This window comes from Heloderma suspectum, chromosome 5 (assembly GCF_057233095.1).
Source record: "Heloderma suspectum isolate Gila_16-S chromosome 5, 16-S_ref, whole genome shotgun sequence".
Lineage (NCBI taxonomy): Eukaryota > Metazoa > Chordata > Lepidosauria > Squamata > Helodermatidae > Heloderma > Heloderma suspectum.
The window spans coordinates 110971795-110996712 of NC_139462.1; the positions used below are offsets into that span (position 1 = coordinate 110971795).

Sequence of the window (24918 nt, forward strand, 5' to 3'; positions counted from 1 at the left end):
CTTAGTTGCCAGTTCCTAAAGTAATGAAGTTGGTATAATGACCAGCTTGAATGGAAACAGTACATGGAGAATATAAGCCAAATAGAGGTGGTATCTTAGCAGAGTCCACTGACTCTGCTATCCGATCTCAGCCAGACAGAATGGCTGATTAGTTTTTTAATGCTCTACTTGGCTGCTGCTTTGTTAATTTGATTTGTGCATTTTTGTTGTTTTAATTATTTATTATAAGATGCTTTGGATATTTTTAATAGAAAATCAGTATAGTTCTTTTTAAACTGAACAAATAAATAAAAATTGTGACATTCGATGCAAGTAGGGAAAATCTAACAATATTAGGGCATATTATGAAAATTGGAATCAATTTTTGGATATGGAGACGCAAATCCTACACCCACTATGTAGCCATTTACAAGTTTGGTTTGGATGGTGAAAAATACTTTTATTTATAATATGCATTAACCGCTTTCCCGTAAAGTTCACAGTTGGATGCATATAAAATGAACGTATGGCAGTATCTTAGACAGAGTCAGACTGTTGGTTCACCTTGCCCTGGCTGGCAGCAGCTCTCTAGGGTCTCAGGCAGAGAGATTTTTCCAAGTACCTGCTACCTAATTTATAGGAAGGACATCTAACACCTACAAAAGGGATAAACATACCATTTGTAATGCAGCTTTAATTCTTTTTTTTTAATGTGCATCTCAGAAAAGCCCTGCTAATGCTCAATGATCTCCGTTATCCTAAAATAGTCACTCATACTTATACCTTTGAAAAAGTATGAGATTCCAGCCACTTCATGAATTGATGAAAACATACCGAACCTACAGTCACACAGCTGCTTCAAGTCTGCTTTAGAATCAAGTCTCTACCTAGCAGTGTGGAAAAAGACAGAGTCAAGATGCCTCCTCCTTACACCTCCCACCTTGTTATACAATCTGCCCTAAATCAAGAGGAGCAGAAGCAGCTGAGCAATTCACACCTTCCACTGCCTTTCACAAGGACTGCTGCATTCAGCCAGGCCAGGCCAGGCCAGGCCAGGCCAGGCCAGGCTCTAGCCCAAGGAGTAGGGGTCACGTTTGTACCATCTGCAGCCATGGACAACATTCCGTATTCCTAAATGTACAACTTTTTACCTAGTAGTATTAAAAAGAATTTCACCATTTCCCACTTGCCCATCAAACCAGACAACCACTGTTTTCAGTGCTATAGTAACATTTACACTTGGAAAAAAGATCACAACTCCTAGAACATCCTTTAAAAAACATTCATGGTTCCCAGTCCTTTTAAAACTGAACTGAACTACTTTCTTCTCTCCACATTATAAACAGAATGGTCAGCTTTTCACAGCACATTTTTAATGCCAAAATGTTATTTATTCTCCAAAGTATGGCTAGATTTTTAACATTGAACATATAACATTAGCCACTGCATTTCACAGTTATACAGAATTTTGCAGTTACACAGAATTTGAAAAAAATATGTTCTTGGTCTGCTAGAAAAACTTTTTAATAGAGTAGAGGCTCATGAATATAGAAGAATTTCCTGCAGAGGGATATGATGCAAAAATTTATGTAGAGAAAGCAAATAGAGCAGGGTGTAAAAAGCAGCATATGACAACAAGTGATAAATAGTAACACACCACAGGCAGCTGGTTAAGTGAAAGGCTCAGAGCTACGACTACTCAAAGCTTTTTTTAAAGAACACCATATTAGCAAAGTAGGCACAGAAAATCCAGTGCCAAGTTTCTCTCCCTCTGCTTCACTAAGAATCTTCACACACTTTACTAAATATAGAATTTCAGTAGTATGCTCATATTACAAGTTAAATCAAAGAGCTTTGTCAACTAAAATATAGATTACTATTTTTTGTTAAAACTTTGCACATATTGGCACAATACATTCCATCATCATGATTGTGTAGATACTGTTTTCTCTCTTGTGGTTTCTGCTTCTTTGGGGATACAAACTATAATTATATTTACAACCTTCCCTCTATGCAGCATGGTACCTTTCAATCAAGAAAATGTTCAGACAAATTAATCTGTTTCATGAACAGATGTATCTGTCTGTCTATTTCAGATTTCCATTTGCCCATATCTGAAAATAATAAGCAAAAGTTACAAAATCTATTCTTGATGTCAATAAAGACTGACGTATCTACTTGTACTGGGCTCCAACAGATCTAATAGAAATTTCAAAGCTGATAGGAAGAATACAAATAAATAAAAAGTTAACTAGATTTTCCAGAGAGTTATTTCTAACCTAATCTTAGAACCAAACACTGAACATAAAATCAAAGGTATGTTCATTATTAATTAACATTTCAGTTACTTAGGAACCCCTTTCAAAAGATGCTTCCTGTTCAGTTAATTTCTTCTGATGGAATTTCCTTCCTCTGGCAGAATTTTATTTTAATACAGTTATCAGCAACCCATTAAAATAATTAGTGGGAAAATCAGCAGAATATAATGTAGAAGGTTTTTTAAGTGGTTAAGCAGAGAAGTGAACACTTTATATAAAACTAAACACATTTTAAAAACATAATAGAAATCATGAAAAAATGATTACATCAAGTAAGTTACATACATACAAAGATTCTAAACATTAATATCAGTACATTATGAATGAAAATTATTATACTGTGCTTGGATCATAATAATGTTAAAAGTTACTATTTCATTACTTGTGTCTGCAATATAACTCCTATACTAGCCGCCAAACTTCACCTTTTTTGTAGTTGTAGCTTTCTCTTTAGTTTGCAGTTTGCATGGATAAAATTAACTCTGATTTGGGGGGTTTCCCTAAAGATTTCTAATGTTTTGCATATGCAATTCTTGCTGCCATAAAAAGATACAAAAGTGGGTTATGGATAATGAACAGCTCAATAGATTTAACAAAATTCAATAAACAAAGCAATAGATAAGGAGAAAGCGGTAACTGAAATATTTCATTTATGGTGTCTATGATCATTTTCAAATGATGACACACACAAACTGAAAAACTGAAAAGCCCATGGGTAAGGACACAAAAAGGGGAAGGTGGTACTCCTCTCCCCAGTCTATCCCCAGGTGTTTTTCTTTTGTTTGTTTCAGCTGGACCATCACATCTCTGCCTAGGGGAAGAAACTGTAGACCAGCTGTGGCGAGTGGGAAACTGAGATACAGGATGGACAGTAGATGAGCTTGGGCAATGTGTAGGACTTTATATGCAAAAACTGGACACTTTCTGTTGATGCAAAGAACAAGGGTCAAAAAAGTTGTGATGGGGCAGCCATGTGTATTTATGCACAGCTGATCCAGCTACCTATGTATAAAGGGGGGGGACGCTATTTAACATAAAAAAGAGAATGGAGGCGAGGGAAGCAACATGCCCTCCCATTCACCTTACTCTGCTGCTCTCTGTTGCTTCAAACACTTTTCTCCCCAGCCCATCTCACTTCTAAAGCTAGAACTGGGCTGGGGAGAAAAGTACTTGCCAATGGAGCAGAGTGGAGGGGGCAGATTAAGCCCCACTCAGCTATGTGCAGCAATGAGGCTTGTCAAAAGCCTTCACTGGCACCAATGAAGGCTTTTTAAACATCTCACTGCAGTATGAGAGGTAGGCCTTTTTGGAAGGGGGTTTCAACATTGGGGAGGGGAGGGATAGCCCTTCCTTCTCCAGCCAATGCTCCTGATTCTGCCATTAGGCTTTGAAAAGCCCTCCACTGGCATTAATGGAGTCCTTTTAATCACCTCACTGCAATATGGGAGAGGAAATCCCTTATCTCCAATCACTGGTTGGAGATAAGGACAACAGGCAAGCTGGCAGGCCAGAAAGGAACCTTCCGCAGGCCATATTTATTTATTTATTTCTATACCACTCAATAGCCAAAGTTCTCTGGGCGGTTCACAAAAATTAAAACCAAACAACACACAATAAAACAATTTAAAATATATAGAACATTAAAACCACAGAACCATATTCTGCCCACATGGCGGAGGTTACCCATCCCTGCCTTAACGCGCTGTTAACACTGACACTGTCATAATACTGTTAAGGCTGGTGCCTCATGGTTAAAAGTGGGTGGGGCAATTCAGTCCCCTTCCTAACTGTCTTGCAAATGTTCCACATTCCCTCTGCCTTTATTAAACTGAATTGAAGTCAAACAGAGTATAGTTTTCACCTTTATCTGCTTTTAACAATAGCCCACAGTAAACTGCTGCAGATACACCACTAAAAACAGAGCCAGTGTGGTGTAGTGGCTAGAGTGTTGGACTGGGAGTTGGGAGATAAAGGTTCTAGTCCCCACTCCACCATGGAAGCTTACTGGATGACTTTGGGCCAGTCACAGATTCTCAGCCCAACCCACCTCACAGGGTTGTTGTTGTTGTGAGGATAAAATGGAGGAAGACGATTATCTGCGCTGCCTTGGGTTTCTTAAGGAAGAAAAAAGGTGGGCTATAAATGTAACTTTTTTAAAAAAATGGAAACATGCACATACACCCACCACACAACAAGACAGACATTTCGGGCTGCAAGATTTAATCAGTGTGATTGATTAAATCCCCCCCCATCAACAGCTGATTGGCAGGTCAGCTGAAAATAGGAAAACACTGCAAGATTGTGAACTGCTGAAAGGCCTTCATGTCATGCCTAGCTATCTCTCCAGTCCTGTATATTTAATAGGAAAGACCTTTTGTATCATAGTTGGCCTTTCCTGACAGTTTGTATCTAAAGCTGGCACATAGTTTGCCTTCAAGATGAAAAAGTACCCTTTTTGCAACATGAACCAGAAAATGTTTTCGTGAAGTCAACATCAATATGTCTCTTCAATTTGCATCCTCCAGGAAAATGCATTTTATTGATACGCAAATTCTGCAAAAATACTAGAGGCTTTGCCTAAAAGTAATCAATCAGGAAAGTTCTATACCACAGATGCTTCCAGCCTAGGCTTTTATTGTGCCATTCCCCTGCTTCATTCACAGAATTTTACAGGGTGTCCAGACACAACTGTCTTCCATCTGTAACCCTCCTGTGTTTTCTCACTGCTTCTTCTGTCTTTTTTTCTTACTGCAGAAAATCTGTTTAAGAGAAAACCGACAAAACAGCTGCACAATGTCTTCTGATTGGTAGCACTAGGAGCTTGCCATCTGGAAGTACCCGGGGACTAGATGAGCTATGAAGTAGCTTTTAGTTAATGGGAGGCATAAACTCAACAGCTGCATGGGGTCCAAAAACACTGCTAAGTTTTTTGTCTTGTTTCTTTGCTCTATACAACTTCCATCTTAAAAAAAAAAAAATTAAAAGTAATGTATTCTCTACACGTACCTCATCACTTTCATCTACTTCAATACCACCATCGTTGTCATCATCCATTTGCTTATGAATTGTGCGTAGAGCTTCCAGACTGTATTTATCCTCCTCAGTAAAACATGGTGGACTCAGTAAATGGCAAGGATCTAAAGGACAGAATCAGAAACCATTCTTACCATCTTGGGCTTTAAAAGACAAATGGAGGTAGCAAAAACTTACTTCAAGTTTTAAGCAAGTTATAGGCAATTAAAATGTTTCATTTATTATGACAAGTACCTAAGTTCCATGTTACTGGATTATCAGAGGCCCAATTTACACACACCATATAGCACAACAGCTGCTTCCCCACGGTGCAATCCCACACCAATATGTAGGCATGTCAATACTGGAACTACTCAGGCAGCGTCCATTACATATGATTCTTCTACGAGGTCACTGCCCTTTCCTTCAGCCACATGACAATCAGGTGGGAAAGATGCTCATGACTGGTGATTCCACTATATTTTCTCCCTCCCACCCCCTTTCTCTTTCTCTCACACACCCACAGAGCATGATACCATGGGAGGCAACTCTCACACAGTTTCCAGGGCCTAATATGCTAAACTTTCTAGGACTCTGTGTGACACTGAAGACAAAAAAATTTATCTACAAATAAGCAGGGTGCTTGTGTGCCCTCCCCCACAATGAGGAATGAGCGTCTGCTTTCAGTGGACAGGCAGGTGGGCGGGACCTGTGCACAGCTGGGAAGGAGAGGTGGCAGATGTTATACTGGTGGTGCAAAGTGAGGAAGTGGAAGCAGCTCTGCAGCTGGTGGGGGATAAGCAGCGGAGAGATGACCCCAGGTCACAGGCAGTTGCCTGACTCTGGTGCCACTGAGTTGTGCTTGTTGTGTGAATAGTCAGCATAAACAGAAACCGTCCACCTGTGCTATGAGCTCTGTTTAATTTTGTCACTCAGCTCATAGCATTCATGCTGCACAAGACAGAGGAAAGGCGAAGCATTTAAGCGTTGTAAACACACTGATTCTTCACATCCAGTGAGAAGACAAACTTAAATGTAAGTAAGTCATATCTACTAAATGAGAGCCTGTTCATTAAGCTTTTTATAAATGCATGGTTTCTAGATTGCTACTGCTCCTACACCAGCTTAACCTACATGCCACTGGTAGTAATATGTATTAATTTATAATTAATTTATTAATTTATAATGTACCTATCAGCTTTCAAAGAAAAGTCACACCGACGATAACATACGCACCTTCTTAAAATCACAAAACCATTGTTTTAATGTTTTCAAATAGTTATGTACTGACCATTAATGTATTTTTCATTTGTCAGAGAGCAAACTCTTACATTATATTTTCAGATGTACACCCAGACCAGGTTGTCAAGAAAAGGCCACTTGCTGAACAGGAATAGCTCCGCTTTCCTCTTACTAATTTATTATGCACCATGACAGAAGGCAAAAACCTGGATATTTTCACTTCTCTCTGAGAAGGGTATTGTTAATTTGGTATATTTTTAAAGGTAAGCTAAGTCTAGACCTGTCCCCTCTATCTCGTGTCTTTTACAACGAACAGTTGCCTTCTCCACAGGAAAAGGTCCATTTGGCACGGACATAACCTATTTACGTTGGAACATCTGACTAATTATGATCATGCTTCAGGATATGACTTGAAAAATGGGAGGTGCTAGATTTCCTCCTTTTCAATTATTTCAAGTAAGAAACATTGAGATGATTCAGACATAATGCCAAATGTTCCTTTTTTTAGCAACAAAAAGTACTGACAGTCTGCAATACCTCTACCATGAATTGGTTGGTATAAATGTATGCAGAATGTGGTACTATTAACCAAACTGACATGCAAAACATGTGCTGCAGCAGGTGTTCTAAGAAGAACAGGGAGTGTAGAGCTGAAGCGAGGCACACGCTGGCCCCTGCAACCTGCCAGGGAACAAAGGAGCCACTGGGACCCCCCCCCCCCGGCCTGCCTTCCCAGGAAGAACATAATGGCAAGAGGGAGAGCAAGCTAGCCCCATCCATCAGCCAATGAAGGTATAGCTGCTCCATTGCTCACTTTCCTCCCTCGTTCCTTTTTGCTTCTGTATTGTGTCTATTAGATTGTGAGCCTGTGGACAGAGTCTGTCTTATTTTCTATCTGTAGTGTGTCTACAGAATTTTAAACACTTTAGAAGTGAACAACAACAGCATGTATGAATATGACCAACCTGTGTTTTCAAATACACACATCCTACAGATACACTTATCAGAGTGGCCGGTCATAAAACTTTCTGTTGACTACAATCTCTGGGGCAAGTCTGGGTTTGCCTCCGTGTACAACAACTGAAGCAGCCTTATATAGACTAGTAACCACGCATAAACTATAATGATATTTATTGCAAATATCTTACATATCGGCTAGCTTAGTTTGCATACCAGGGCTTACATTTTAGAAAATAACCTCTGCAGCTGCCAAATCTTAACTCCCAATATTGTGTCAAAACAGAAATGGGATGGAAGGGTTCCATTTAAGCCTCAGAGAAAGAGATTGTGCAGAAGCAATGAAGGTTCAAACCCAGCACATCTTTTTGAGCTCTGTGGACATGATAACCTTTGCATCACCCCTGGTCGAGTCTTTTGTTTGTCGGTTCCTTGACTTAATCTACTAGATCCTGTTCTTCCTCCCTCCATATCACCTGCTAAAAGTTGCAGTATGTTCCAGGAACAGGGTAGAGAAGTGTTCAGGCAGGAATGTATACAGCTGTATGTTAATGAACTCCTCTTTCCACGGCCCCCTCCCCTCCACCCACCGAAACTTAATTAAAGAAGTCAAAAAGCCAGTTTTACCTCTGACTGACACATTTTAAACCTTTTAACATTTTAATCACAGTTTCAATGAGATACCAAGAGTGGAAGACATCCTCACTGTCTTTATTTTAATTATCAAGCTCAGAAGTAGGGATAAAGGTGGAGCTAGAAGTCACTGAACTTTAAGGAAAATCATTACCCTAAAGCACACTTCCCAACCTGGTGCCCTCCAGATGTGTTGGACTACAACTCCCATAACCAAGAGAACCATTGGACGGTCTCACTGGGGATGATGGGAGCTGTAGTCCAAGGTATGCGGAGGGCACCAGGTTGGGGGAGGCTGCCTTAAAGAATGCTGCATGAGAAATCCTGTAACCCCCCCCCCCCCACCGCTTTTGTTCTTGAAGGGCTCACTCGCCTCTCTGCTTTGTATCCAAGCCACACAGTCTTCTTTTACAAACCCTACTGCCTTCCCAACAGGTCAGTTAGCCAGTTAGACTCTGTTTCTCTGCTTGTTCTTAATATTTTGCCAAATTGTTCTATATTTTTACCAGGTTTTTCTTGGCTCCAGGGAGATTTGGCTACTCTAAGACTCCCCACCCTCACCTTTTGGAGAGTGCCTGCATTCTCAGACACCAAGAGACAAGGTAATTTTAGACAGTCATCATGTTTTATTTCTTCTGGGTATCTGAAAATGTTGCATCAACAACAGTTCCTTCTTTTGGCTATGTGAGAAGTATATTTGGAGGCAGAATCCCTCTTCTTGGTAATCCAAGAATTAAGGCAGTCTCCAAAATCTAAGCACATACATGCTCAGTAAATCTGAACTTTCCAAGGAACTGCTGCCAGGTTATTTCTGTACTGCATTTCCTTCCTTCCTTCCTTCCTCCAATACCCCTCTCTCCCACCACCCTTAAATCTCTCCCCTTTTTGCTTTAGTCTGACCTTTTACACCCTAAAACTTATCCTTAAATCAGCTACACACATTGGCCTAGAGCTCACTTATTTGCAATATTATCACCACTTTAAAATCTCCTGATTGGATCATAACTGTGTGCAACTTCCTTTTCTCCCTTCTCCCCATATTTGGACACACACAGTAGGAAATTACATAGTGCATGTTATACTTCTCTCTTAGCCATCATTTCACCCACATTTGCTAGGACCGCTAACACCTATGGCAGTGTTTATCAAACTGTGTGTTGGGACCCACTAGTGGTCTCAAGCAACCTTCAGGTGGGTCTTAGTGCTGCAGACTGCCCAGTGCCTCTTTGCTTGACCTCCCTGCGCCATGGCTGCACCATGCACACTGCATAGGCAGGTGTGACAGTGGAAGTTGGTTAGAGGCTAATATTATATATATATATATATATATATATATATAAAATACTATATATATAATATATAAATATTTTTTTTAAAAAAATCTGGGAATAAAGGGGAATGGGGACAAGAGAGGGAAGCTGTTATAGGAGGAAATGATGTAAAAGCAGCAGGAGATAGGAATGAAATAAATTAGCAGTTGGGAAAACATACAAGTTAAGGGTGAAAGTAGTAGGGGAGAAGAAATTACAGGAGATGGGTAAGAAGACTGTGAGAGACATGGGGGCAGGGGAGAAAAACAATATAAAATAAATACTTTTCTCTACTTAGAGCAGGTGTCCCCAACCTTTATGGATCAGTGGGCACATCTGGAATTTTTAATGTGTCATGGGCACTTTCACAAAATGGCTGCCAAGGAAGGGCTTGCTCATTCATAAAGTGGCTGCCACGGTGGGCATGGCCAGTCACAAAACACCCATTTCCCAGAACGCAAACTGGTGAGAGTAATAGCAAAGTAACTAGCCCAAGAACCTAAGTAAAAGGCAGAGGTGGGGTCTGAGCTCCAAAATACCAAACCACTATTTTGAACCCAAATAAAGGGCAACATTCTGTTATGTCGCATGGGTAGCTCCCAGTTAACAAAATAATTTAAAATAATCTTAAGAAATAAAATTAAAATTGGGAGAGGCAGGGAACCTGTGGGCACTACGATGCCCACAGGCACATTGATATCTATGGGCATCATGTGTAAAACCCAGACTTAGAGCCTCTGAATCAGCAAATTCTTCCTAAAATGGGGTCTATGCTTAATCTTAATTGGAGGAAAGTTGAATTATGGAACTCCCTCTCATGAGGAAATAGTTGTGACAAAGAATTTAGCAAATTTCAAAGAAGGATTAAATATCATTATAAAATAATAATCAGCAATTGCCAGCTGATAATACCAAACCCTGCCTCCATCTGTCACCATTTTTGTGACTGGTGGGCCTTAGTAATTTTCAGTTCTCTCAAGGGGGTCCTGGGGGTAGAAACTTTGTTCTATGGTATTTTTGAGCTTTTGTTAACCTGGCCAATAAACTGCCTAACCTTTCCTATGTTTTAATTATCAATGAAAAGCTTATTAGTTTTTGTCTTCCTGATTCCTCTAATACCAAAGTGCCTATTTTCAGTAGTGCACAGCAACTCAAAAGACCCCTTTTGAGAAATGTTCAGACTACACATCCAAATGGCCACAGGCGTGTTAGGCAGGACACTTGTTAACTCTGCAAGGCAATCATAACAGAACTGCCAATTAATTGCAAACATCAATTCAAAAATCAACTCATCAGAGGTTTAAGGTTTCACACATGACATCTATGCCTGCTGCAACAGGATGTCATATCCATCATTTCACAGCACAGGAAAACACACGTTGTGTGAACTCATTGTAAATGGTAGTTACATAATGAAGCCAATATAATGAATAATCTGGTAAAGCTTCTTGCTGGTTTGCAGTACTGGCACTGGTCCCACTTCTCTTCTTTTTAAAGTCACTATCTGTTTTCTAAGACATCACTGGAAAAGTTGTAATCAAGTTCTCCTGCCTTCCATCATGTAAGCAAGGAAAGAATGTATAGTGTTTCATTTGGTAAGGCAACAAACATTTTTCATCCCTTTACAAACATATATTCATTGCCCCATACCTAGAACATTCTTTCCCCACAAAAGTAAGGGATTAAACTTTTCATCTAAAAATCAACATAAGTGAAAATGCAAAAATGATTCAAATTGGTGCCTTTAGCCAATTTTGGTGGGTGTGCCAGGTCCATCCCTTCTTGGAGAGAATTACTCTCTCCACTGTGTCCAGGTTAGACTGCTGCAGTATGTTGAACGTGGAACTGCTTCGAAAAACATCCCAAAGCTTCAACCTCTGCAGAATGGAGCAGTCAGATGTTAACCTAGTTGACCTCCATGGCCATGTTATACTGTTAATAAAATATCTTCACTTGTTGCCAGTTTGCTTCCAGGTTAAATTCAAAGTGCTGGTTTTGCATATTAAAACCATGAGCAGCCGGGGGCATGGGTACCTAAAGTACCAACTTCTCCCACATAAGCCTTCCTCCTAATTAAGATCTTCCTTAGAGACTGTTCCAAGTGCATCTGCCTTCAGAAATTTGGTGGTGGCACCCAAACTATGGAACTCCCTCACCAGACATGTTCACCTGATGTTGTTATCTGTTAAGCACCAAGAAAAGTCCATTCTGTTTGGAGGTGCCTTTAATATTTATTTATGTATTATTACATTTATGTCCTGCCTTTTTTCCTTTTTCAAGGAACTCAAGGTGGCTAGTTCTAATATTATTATTATTTACAATATTTATATACCGCTCCTCATCTGAAGATTTCGGATTAATAGTTCTTAATGGTGTAGAAATTTGAGCTATTGGCCTTTTTAATGGCTGTTTTTATTTTAGCAACAATTGCTGATTTCATTGGTTTATGTTCTCTGGTTTATCTACTGCTTTAATGTATTGTATTTGTATGTTTTTTATTGTAAACTGCTTTGAGGCTACTTTGTGAAAGGTGGGATAAAAATACCTATATATAAATACGGGCAGATCAACAAATAATTTAAGGTCATTAAAAGAAGCAAATCCTCATCCATCTCCCACAAAAAAAAGTTTGGAACTCAGGGAATTTGCATTGCAGCAGTGTGGTGGCAGGGGGGGTTCTCAATCACAGCCCACATAAGGACATGGATTCACCACGGTCATAGACAAGAGGCATCCACTAAAAAGAGTTCAACACTTTGCTAAGATAGGGTTTTTCTAAACTACTGGATTTTCTTTTTACCCAGGTTATCCATCATCACCCATTTAAGATAGGATAGTGTATGGAAAAGGTGCTCTGTTTACCCTGTAAAAGTTATGTTCTAATTTAACAGAAGAGAGGAGGAAAACTGTCAGTTCCCTTGAGCACTAATCAAGAGAACACTTGATACCTCTAACAGATCAAGTTCCTGAAGGCTTTCAAGAGTGAGGAACATGAAGGGAGGACGGTGACCTGATTGAAATTAAAAGACAAGCCATTTTATGAAAAACATGAACCAGCCTAATCAGAGCTTTGTTTCTCTTGGTAAAGTAAAAAAACAACAACAACAGGATTCTTAACCATATACCTAAGGCCCATTTTACTTAAGATTAAAAGAAAGTCCTTAAAATTTATTATTATAATATATTTTTGCACCATCCGTCTGCTCATACAGCATCCAGAACACCTTATATCAAGAAAAGAACAACTGAAAGCAAGAATCAGAGCAGCTTATATTAAGAAAAGCACAACTGAAAGCAAAATCACATCAATTACAAGAGTGGGGAAATAATTTAGAACAATACAATCTAAACACAGCAGTAGAATTACACATTAAAAGCCTTTTAAAATAAAAATGCATTCTGTTTTTGTCTAAAAGACCACAAAGGGGGAGCCTGAGGTATCTCTGCTGGCAGTAGAGGAAGAGCTGCAGCACCACATGCTCATTCACTTAACAGCCCAGGATGATGGCACAGAGAGGTATGCCTCCAACTCAGATCTTAAAGCCTATATGGGAGCCAATGGTCCTTAATGTAACCAAGTCCAACATGGTTTAGAGATTTAAAGGCCAAGATCCGCACTTTAAATTGAGCCCACAAACATATACGTACCCAATTAAGTTGCAAGTAGATTGGAATTATATGTTTTAATAGCCAGTCAGGAGTCCGGCTCCCACATGTTGGCCCTACTGAAGTTTCCAAGAAGTTTTTAAAGGTACCCCCCACCACCAACCCCAAGTCTAGAAATAGCAAAAGCTTGTATTGCTGATGCAGATTTGTCTTATCCAAGAGAAGCCAAAGTGGACAAAAGACACTCTTGGAGACCATAATCGTGCATACAAGGAAGCGGTCAGCCCCAGGAATACCCCCAAATTGTATACCTACTCTTCAAGGGCAACCCCAACCAGGGTAGGCTGAACATTCTGTCACAGATCACTAGAACTCTTGACCAACAGTATCTTGATCTTGCCTGGAAAAAGTTTTAGCTTGTTCACCCCACCACTCCTGAACTGATGCCAGACATCAGTTCCATTGTCTCCCTGCGGGAATCATCCCCTCTCTCAAGGAGCCATTAACCACCTGAGACCAATGATATAGACCTATTCTAGCAGCTTTAATCAGCCATGATTGACAAGGGTCAAGCATATACAAGATTGCTTTCACATCTCTAAAGAGCTTGTCCACATTTTCAGGGATAAAGGCTAAAAGATATCCATAAAAAGGTGACTAGACGATGCTATAGCTGCCTCCATCTCTGATTCTGCCATAAAAGGAGAGTTCAAGTCAGAACAGATGTTAGCAATTTTATCTGCAAAAACACTTGCGAACTGGTCTTAGTGCGCTACCAAGAGTTCCATTCTTCTCACTGCAGGCCAGGCTATAATAGACCTTTTCACCACCCAGAAAATCTCTACTGGCCAACACTGAGCAGATGCAACACGAAGCAAGCAGAGCTTCAGCTACTGGGCGGTATAGAAATGAAATAAACAAACAAACAAATAAAATGGTTGCGAAGAAATAGTTATGTGGATTTTCTGGAAAATTTTGAATTAGAATATTTACCTATTCAAATTAGGCTGATTTGCATATAATAATTTGCACTGGAAAACTTTCAGCCCTTGAGAGTTATCTAATTTAATATGTTTATTTTACTTACATTTAGTTAACAACAGAAGTTAAAAAAATTACCCCATGTTATTTTTTTGTCTCAGAACACCACAAATATTTGACCTGAATTATTTTGAAGAGAAAACCTAAAGCATACTTAATGTGATTTAAATGTTATATTATGTAGATTTTTTCCCAGAATATGTGTAAAAAACATATAAAGACAATAGCATGTATTTCCCTTACATTGTTTCAATTTAAGTAGGAGAAAGGTACTACAAACTGTTGACACACCAATATATTTTAGCAGCTGAAAGAACTGTGTATGATAGCCTGACAGCCACTCATCTACAACTTTGAAACTGCCAAGTTTGCCAAATATTGGACCTGCAATTGGCATCCATTCATTGTTAATGAATGTATAAAACAGAACATTTTCCACAGAAAAATAAAGCACCATAAATTTTTCCATAAGATCTTCTGTTTTGGAAAATTTCCCATAGAAAGTTTTCCGCCCCACATCACTGCAGAGAGATTAATTATATTTAGTTTGAAGTTGAGTTAATCAAAATGCTTCTGCCATGGGGAAAGCAGGGAGCTTTTTATCTTTAAACATCTACCATTAACAGAACATTCACCAAGTGCTACCAATGCAAATGTAATAAAGCCAGACATTCCAAAGGTAAATGAATGTGAGTTTTCCAGAAAATTTTGACTTGTCTTGATTCAAACTGAAAAGTCAGAACTTCATGTAGCCATTCCCGTGTTACATCATGCACATTTGTTGATACACAAGTATAAATTAGAGTTTAAATTTTAACAGTTACTTCAAAATCAGCTGAATTTCAGAAAGAGACTGACCACTCTTAATATTTGTGTTGTTTCCATTTTGGTGGCAGCCTGGTTTCCTTGACTGCAATTGCTTGCAGAGCCATCATCTTCTTTACCCGGCCCTCAGAGCTGTAATTAGCTATGTCAACCGACATAGAATTTTGTTTATGAGCACCCTTGACATCATGATGACAGATGTCATGTGTCATTAATAATGTGTAACCAGTGGGAAGAGATGGCAAAATAGAACAAGATCGTAAAAAGAAGGGAAATGGTGTGACATCAAGATTAGGTCAAAGTTCATGGAGTCTGATCTCTTTTAAGAACAGTGAACTCCAAAAGCTCCCTTGAAACACATTCTACATCCAGTCACTAGTTCCATTGTTTTAGCTTAACACAGCTGTTCAAGGAGTTCTTGCTCACACAGGAGAGTTTGTCCTTACATGTAACTAGAGCCAGTTCCACTAAGGGTTTTCAAGACGTTGACTGATACCCTGGATTTGCCCTGGTATTCGACGGGAAGCTAGTAAATCAATGCAGCAATATGTTCTCTACAGCTGCAGTTGAGTAGCTGTATTCTAAATCAGCTTCATCTGTACAGTTCATTAGCATGATTTATACAGCACAATGGAAGGATTTTTGTTCTGGTCATTAGGAGTAAGGCTGGAGAATGAAATAGCCTCTAAGACTACAATCCTATACCCACTTACTTGCAAGTAAGACCCATTGAATTCAATGGGACTTATACAATAGCAGGCATGTTTTGGATTTCCTGATGGAACTGAAAATGGATGGACACTGCTGCCCTCTTAATGTAAGACTGGGGAAGACCCCAGTTCAAATCCCCACTCACTCATGAAACTCACCAGGTAACCTTGGGTCAGTCTCTCTCCCTCTTCCCCACCTCCCCAAGGTAGGGTTGTTCTGGAAGTTAAGTGAGATGGGAAAAACAATGTAGGCTGCCTTGAGGTCTTTGGAGGAAAGGTGGGATATAAATGTAATAAAAATGTCATTTCATATCAATTTAATTTTAAAATAATATGCTTGTCCTACTGTTATCTATGGTCAAACAGGTTTCTGAAATACTACCAAACCTGGCAAAGCCTATTTACCACAGGCAACAGAGCAGGGTTTCATCACCTGCTGTCCCTTCGGAGGGCCAAATCTGGCCCACAGGCCAGAGGTTCCCCATTCCTGCAATACAGGGATAACTTGATACTGCAGGGACAACAAACAATACCATCTTCAATCATTATGGGGAAAAAATCTTTCAGCGAAGCATTGTTTGCTGTAACTTATACAAGAAAGGCAACTATATTTTCTACTTTCATTAAGAATAAGCAAGACTCTCTCAGCTGTGTCTGCTTACATGAACTATAAAGCTACTCTATGGGCCAGTTCACATATAAAATTCTTCCATACTATTGCCTAAATTGGTTCATCAGTGTGTGAAGAATGAGTAGTATGAACCCTGGTACATGCAGGTAGCCATCTGTGTTAAGATAGTTACTGGAAAAATACAAGGTTACTAGTCAACCCAATGTAGAGATAAAATCACCCTCTAGTACAGTGGCCTGGTTCACACATAATGACAACCTAGAGTATGGGTTGAGTATGGGTTGTTGAATCCTGGGTTGTTATTACATGCAAACCCAAAACTTTGGGTTGTTCACCACAAATAACTCAGGAAGAGAACCCATGGTTTGTTGTTGGGTTGTGAACTCTGTTTTAACTACAGGTTGTTGTTACATGTGAACCCAGAACCATGGGTTGTTTCACCAGGCTACAGAGACAGGAAGCAAGAGTAGTAAAAAAAAAAAAAAAGTCCACTCCACATGGCAGTACTACACTGCTGCAAAGGCATTTGGGGTACAGGGAGGAAACAAGCAACCCAGGAATTGAAAAAACAACATGTGCTTTCTGCAACTGTCTGACAGACAAATCATGGGTAAATTCCAAGTAAGGCAACAACCCATACTGTGGATTGTCATCATGTGCGAACCAGGTCAGTAAGTGACTGCTAGAGAGTGCTTGTCTTTATCGCATAATGGATAAAAAGCCATAAACACCAACCTAGTAGGGCAAGGAAGATGTAAAGAAGCCAATCAGAAGCTAAATTACAATGACCTGGTTCACAAGATCATTGTGCACCATGGTGGCTTAAATAAACCACCATGGTTTGCAGCACATACTGGGCACCCACCAGTGCCCATTCCATAACCCAACCCCTGCTTGCAGGTTGTCATGTCATCTAAACCCAGGGAGAGTGGGCTGTTGACGTGGTTAACAGACCACCCGCAACCCTAAAACAGCCCATGGGTTCTGGGTGATTAGTTAACCATACCAACAACCCACCCTTGCCGGGTTTGGATGACAGAACAACCTATGAGTGGGGTTGGGTTACATAACAGTCACCTGTGAGCGCCTAGCACATGCTGCAAACCACGGTGGCTTATTTAAGCCACCATGGGTCAAAATGATCACATGAACCCAGCCGTTCTGTCATTACATCTACCACCTAAAATCTAGGCAACACAATTCAACAGAAATTTGCTACCTCCTTCATAGAGTTAAATGTACAAGATTTAAATATATACCGTTTTTCAGATGCAGATATTTGGTTATGTAATTCTTTGTCGTCTATTTTCTAAGCACTGAAGAGTTAGTGGAGATGTTGTTTTTTGCATAATGCATTTTATAAAAAGGCAAAATGGTATCAATGACTTCATGGAAATAGCAAACCAAAAGCCAGAAAGTAATTATCCTTGCCTTGGGTCGCCTTCAGGTCTGCTCTGCAAGCACGTAAGTAAGAGTGGTGTACTTTGATCATGATTCCTATCAACCTTTCCAAAAGCAAAATAGGTGGTCCCATGCTAATCAGTACAGCAACAAATGGGGCCACCCAGGGAGAAGAGGGTAATTAAAGGAAGAACAAATCCAAAATGGAAATAGCAAGTATCACACATGTGCCTACAACTAGTTTCCCTTCAGTCTAGGGCCCAATGGCAGGAAGGAAACATGCCATCAGCTGCAGAGGCACTCTTCTTTCTAATGTCGATTTTCTTCCCCTCCAAGAACCTTTAAGCAGTTAGGAAGTCTGACCCCTTCACAGCTTAAAGGGTCCTTTTGGGATAGTAAATTAGAATTAGAGTAAAAGGCATTTTCTCCAATCCAAATTAAACCACCACCACCCTGGCCAAAGAGACTACTTAAGCTCAAAGCAGACTTTGTAACAGCTGAAAGGATCTTGGAGGGAGGAGGAAAATGAGGTTGGTGAGTGCATGCCATGAGAGTGCACATCCCCTGACCTCTATTTCTCCTCAAAGTCATAATACAGGGAAGAAACTAAGCCTTTACACGTACTGCATATGAGGGTTCAGGGATGTCTGTCCCAGCCCCAAACCTGTGCTTATAGGACTATAGTATAGTGGGGGGAATCTCCCCATTATTTATCTTCCTCGCTTCCCCTCCCTTCCCTTCCCTTCCTTCCCTTCCCCTCCCCTACACACACACACACACACACACACACGTACCCACATGGTTCCAAGTTGTTTAAGATGTATTATGAAAAGGGGTTAGTAGAACTCTATGCTTTCAATTGTTTTTCTTGGGCTAAGAGTAATAAACATTTATTTGCCTTTCTAACCCATTCCAGACAGATAGCAGCCCCTAGACAATCATCCACAAGGCTACATAGCAGTATTGACCTCATAAACCAGCACCTCCATGTGGGATATATACAGTCAGGGCCAGAAATATTGGAACAAGAATAACTGTTTTGGCAGTTGGCCTCTGTACACCACCACATTGAAGTTGAAAGGAAACACACCCAGATGGGAGCGAAGTCAGGACTTCCAGCTGTAATTCAAAGGGTGTGACAAAAGTGGGGCACTAACCATTCAGGAAGGACAGCCAGCGGCATACACACACACCCATCGTTGGTGGCTTATAAGTAATGGAACAAACCAACATCATTTCAAACTTAAGGATCGCCTTTAATACCTGGATGAAAATCCTTTGCAGTCAATGACTGCCTGAAGTCTGGAACCCATGGACATGACCAAATGCTGAGTTTCCTCCCTCAAGATGCTTTGCCAGGCCTTTACTGCAGCTGCCTTCAGCTGCTGCTCGTTTGTGGGTCTTTCTGCCTTCAGTCTTGTCTTCAGGAAGTGAAAAGCATGCTCTACTGGGTGGAGATCAGGTGACTGACTTGACCATTGAAGAACATCCCACTTCTTTGCCTTCAGAAACTCTTGGGTAGCTTTTGCTGTATGTTTTGGGTCATTATCCATCTGCAATATGAAGCGACGTCCTATCAGTTTGGCGGCATTCGGCTGAATCTGAGCAGAAAGTATAGCCCTATACACTTCAGAATTCATCCTGCTGCTTTTATCAGCAGTCAGGTCATCAATAAACACCAGTGACCCGGCTCCATTGGCAGCCATACATGCCCATGCCCTAACACTGCCTCCACCATGTTTGACAGATGATGTGGTATGCTTTGGATCATGAGCTGTTCCTTTCCTTCTCCATACTTTTCTCTTCCCATCATTCTGGTACAAGTTAATCTTGGTTTCATCAGTCTAAGGAATCTTATTCCAGAACTGGGCAGGCTTTTTTAGGTGTTTGCTGGCAAAGGCTAATCTGGCCTGTCTGTTCTTGAGTGCTACCAGTGGTTTGCACCTTGTTGTGAAGCCTCTGTATTTACATTCATAATGTCGTCTCTTGACTGTAGATGTTGACAATGACATGCCCACCTCCTCAAGAGCGTTCTTGACCTGGCTAGACGTTGTGAAAGGGTTCCTCTTCACCATGAGCAGAATTCTGTGGTCATCCACTTTAGTTGTCTTCCGTGGTCTTTCAGGCCTTTTGCTGTTGCTGAGCATGCCAGTTAATTCCTTCTTTTTCAGGATGTTCCAAACTGTTGTATTGGCCACTCCCAATGTTTTTGCCATCTCTCTGATGGGTGTATTTTGTTTCCTCAGCCTAATGATGGCCTCCTTCACTCGCATGGACACCTCTTTGGACCTCATATTGGGAGTTCCAGTGAAAAGCTACCAAATGCAAATGTGACACTCAGAACCACCTCTGCTTGATTGGTCATGGGGCACCCAGGAAACAGGCCACACCTGGCCATGCAGCTGCTTTTCAGCCATTCGTTCCATTACTTTATGAGCCCCCAACGATAGGGGAGGTGCCACTGGCTGCACTTCCTGAATGGTTAGTGCCCCACTTTTGTCAAACCCCTTGAATTACAGCTGAAAGTCCTGACTTCGCTCCCATCTGGGTGTGTTTCCTTTCAACTTCAATGTGGTGGTGTACCAAAACACAATGTGGTGTTTTGGCCAACTGCCAAAACAGTTATCCTTGTTTCAATATTTCCGGCCCTGACTGTACATGAGGCCACTAAAATTTGTGAGGGAGGGACAGAGTCTCCAGTCAGGGAGACCTCATGTATAAGCTCCATGGGGAACATCTGTTCATGCAGTTACTACCTCCATACAATCCCTGCCAAGTGCACACACTTAAATACCTACAAAATATCAAACACAAAAAAGAAGAACATTGCCACATCCAGTCCTGGTCACTTAAAGCTTGCAGAAATACATATTTCTCAGTTGAACATTTTGCAATACACACGCTCAAGTAAATCTTCATTATAGTTTGGCTGCATTGTTCTTAAGTTTCCATCCATATTCAGCGTATTCCAGAGTACGAGGGAAACTGAAGTGGCCGAGAGAACTTCCTCTACAAATGGTTCATCAAAGCAACTGGAAATGGCTGCAGTGCCAAGCACAGGAAATACAAACAGAGAGACAATCTGTTCTTAGCTTCACAGTGTTTCTTCTATACTGGTGAAAGAGAGAGGGATATGGCAGCATCTTGACTGACAAACAAGGGATTTTTTTAAGTGGGCAGAAGATTTGTCAAAGCAATACTGGTGGAGTTGGCAGGGAAGGAAAAAGGCTGCAGCAAGATCAAGGACAAACACAGGCTTTAATACAGCAAGCTCTCATGGTGGCAGGGATATCACAAACACAACAACACACTTTCATGCCACCTGATCTTAGTTATACCATTGCTACTATCCCAGAGAAGCTGCATCTACAACCCAGAGGCAGATCCCCCAGTTCTCTTACCAAAAAGGATTTCCCTGCTGCCTTTTATTATTTGTTTATTTATTTCATTTCTATACCACTCAATAGCTGAAGCTCTCTGGATGGTTCACAAAAATTAAAACAGCTTTCAAAACAAAATACTGAAGATTTAGATTACATTTTTGCACTGTTTTACTACTACTTAGATACTTTTATATATTTACCGTATATAAAAAGACAGAGTACAATCTGCTGACATTAAAAGAACTGCAATTACTATTACCACTGTGTTACGAAGTAGCTCTCTTCTGAGTGAACAGTACTGACTCCATTTTGAGACACAGCCACAAGGCCAGGCGTCTCCATCCCCAACCTCAGCAAAGGTGGGAGAAAGGCACAGGAATGGGGTTGAGAACATCATGCAAGACTAGATAAAGCAATTCCGTTTCTAATGGACTTCTTAAAATGCCTTCCTCAAAGGCAAAGGTGGGGGTCAAAATTCAGCAAAACATGAATGTGCTGGATAGCAAGAGTGATAACTGGTAAATAACCTAGTCAACCACCTGCAATATGCTCCCATTGTTGAATTCCAGCTTTGACACCTGTCTTTTAAGATAGTCATTAACACATAAAGTCACATTTTGTTAAAAGAATAAGAGATAGTAAGTAGGACTTTTGTTTTGGGCAAGTACATCATCCTCAAGCACCCTCTTTTGTTATACGGGATGGAAGTAGGGATGTACAAAAGTCACTTACCTTTTCAACGGGGTGATTTGCGGTGGGGGGGAGGTGCGCCGCACCTCCCCCTGAAATCCTAAACCGTCCGGCTCCACGAAGCCGCCAGCCAGGGACGGCCACGGACAGGCTGCTGCGGCCGCCATTTGCATCCTGCAAAGCTACCGTGATAGGCCACGTAAGTATTTATATATTCTATCACGGCAAGCCAAAAAAAAACCAGCATACGCAATTGATGGCGGCTGCAGTGGCCACCATTTCCGTTCCCTATTTTGAGCCATTTTAGCCTATATAAATATTTACGTAGGCTATTACGGCGAAAAAAAGGGAATGCAAATAGCGTAGTGGGCGCCATTTGCGTTCCTTCCCCCCCCCCCTCCGTTTTAGCCTACGTAAATATTTATGCAGGGCGGCCGCCATTCGCAAGTCGGCATGGACGGCAGCAGGTAAGTGTTCTGTTTCGTGCACCTTTCGTGGGTTGGGGGGGCGGGGGCTGCGTTCCGCCACAGATTTCGGGGGGCCGAATACACTGGCATTTGGCCTCACTGAGATCCATGACGGAATTCTCTGACATCCCTAGATGGAAGGCCAACTCCATCTTTATTCCATAGCAAGCAGCACCATTTCCAGTTCCTATGAGCAGCTTCTCTGATGTATGTTTCTCTGAACTGTATAAGAACTCTCAGGCTGGGGCAGTCCCTGTCTTGGGGGGGGGGCATGCTGCTGAAATCACTAGGTGCCTCACCCCTTCAGGGGGATGGTGCCACACTGCCACTGAAATCACTCAGTCTCTCCTCCCAGAGGAAAGGCTCCATGCTGAAATCACTGAAATCGCTAAGCCCCTTGCTTGCCAGAGCAAGGTGCCAACAGTGGGTGCTTTCCCTCCCCCAGTCAAGGCTCTCTGCTTTCCTTCCTCTTCACCTGAGACCAGGAATTGCAACACACACTAGTTCCTGTCTGCAGGAAAGGGCTTCAACCCAAGGAAAGGTATATTGCTTTTAGAGATTCTTTGTAAATATTATAGCCTCCACCTGCCCTCCTGTGTGTGTGTGTGTGGGTGTGTGTGTGTGCGTGCGTGCATGCACGCCCAGGAAGACTCCTTCCCAGTCTTGAAAACCACTTTTAGGCCTGGAGCTCAGCTTCACCAAGAATGCAGCTAATCTCCCCACCGAAGCATAACTTGGTGAAGGCTGGAGCAATCCCAATTAGTCTTAAGTGTTAAATCCATTTGTTCAGCTAATTCCCCCAAGACTAGCTTGTGCATTTGAATCTTTGTAAACCCCAATAAATGTGCCATTGCAGCATTATCCTCTCCAACAGTGTCTTGAGTGTGAATCTCTTTGGGTGGGAATCACTTTCTTAGCCATAGACACTCTATTGCCAATGTCTAAAGATTCCTTATAAGTGAGTGTGTGAGTCCTGTTAGAACGTCTGCAAGTTTGTACATGGGTCTAACTAGAGCACATAATGTAACAACAGTTTAATATATAATTTTCTCTCTAAAGTGAATCGTATAGTTTCATTAAAATAAAGGGCTACTGTTAGTTCAACAGGTGATTCTTGATACTGAGGGGCATTTTTTGATTCTGGTAGGGAAACAGATGGGTAAATTAATTGCTATGATCAATGCATATGGGTCAAACATTGATTCTCCGGTCATGTTTCATGACTGTTTTGCTAAACTGATTGATATTGCATATGATCATTTGATTGTGGGTGGGAACTTTAAAGAGGTCTGAGATCCTTTGTTAGATAAGAGTACACCTTCTCCTAAGACCCAATCTGCTGTGAGATTGGCACTCCAGCCTTATGTGATGGAATATGGTTTAACTGATGCTTGGAGAATTTTATATCCTGCTGACAGAGGGTATATTTTATTTCACCAGTTCACCGTAATTGCTTTAGGTTAGACTATTTTTTTATTTCTACATCTTTTTGTTGTTGTTCAGTCGTGTCCGACTCTTCGTGACCCCATGGACCATAGCACGCCAGGCCTTCCTGTCCTGCGCTCTCTCCCGGAGCATGCTCAAGTCCATATTCATTACATCGGTGATGCTATCCAGCCATCTCATCCTCTGCCGTCCCCTTCTCCTTTTGCCTCTACATCTTTAGTATGTCACATTAAAGACTGCAAGATTGACACATTGGTAGTGTCAGATCATGCCCCAGTATGTTTGGAACTGCAATTTTCTGACACTCCTAGGGCGCCTGTCTTTGGCATTTTAATGTTTTTCTTCTCAATGATCAGAAGTTTAAAACTCAGACGTTAGTTCAGCTAACAGAGTATTTTAATATTAATGGGGGTATGGGAGGTTCGTTTGCCACTAAGTGGAAAGCTAGTAAAACTTTTATAAGGGGCCAAATTATTTCTTATGCTACTTATCAAAAGAAACTTTTAAAAACTCAGACGTTCTTAAACAAGAAGCTGAAATCTCTAATAATTCAGTTTTCCACTTTCCCCACAGCACAACTCAATCAAGAGCTACAGAATACTAAGCATGAGCTGAATAATATTCTTTCACAGCAGGCAGAATTTGCTCTGACCTGTCTAAGACAGAAATATTGGGAAAATGGCCTAGTAAGATCCTTGCACATCCGTCTTAAACAGAATCAAAATCAAAATGTATATATACCTTTCCTACAGACATAAACTCACAGTTTGTAAAGTTTTATTCTGATCTTTACAGTACTATCAATAAGATACCGGAGCAAGATATGGAGGGTTTTTTTCTCAGATCAATCTTTCATGTTTAGATTCTTCACAGCAACAGCTCCATCGAGCTCTTCTGTGTTTAGAGGAAATTATGAATGCAATAATGAAAATGAACACTGGGAAATCACCCGATCCTGATGGAATCCTAATTAAGTGGTATAAAATATTTTCCAGTTTTTTAGCCCCAAAGTTGTATCACCTCTATAACCATATTTCTGATGCAGGCTCCCTTTCCTCATCATTAAATGATGCTTATATTACTGTGATTCCTGAGCCTGGCAAGGATCATACTTACTGTGCCAACTATTGACCTATATCATTAATTAATGTAGATTTCAAAATATTAACAGCAATCTTGGCTGATAGATTGCAACAAGTTATGGCAGCATTGGTTAGACCGGACCAGGTGGGATTTATTAAAAACAGACAGAGGGCTGATAAACTTA

The 24918-nt window shown here is 40.9% G+C and overlaps 1 protein-coding gene across 1 annotated transcript in view; it reads right to left on the reverse strand.

The window, feature by feature from the left end:
* Positions 1-24918, reverse strand: part of STIM2 (stromal interaction molecule 2) — a 101600-nt gene that overhangs the window by 32902 nt on the left and 43780 nt on the right. Inside the window, exon 2 of the mRNA XM_084856968.1 lies at positions 5304-5434. Coding sequence (XP_084713094.1) covers positions 5304-5434 — 131 coding nt within the window. The remainder of the gene's footprint in view (positions 1-5303; positions 5435-24918) is intronic.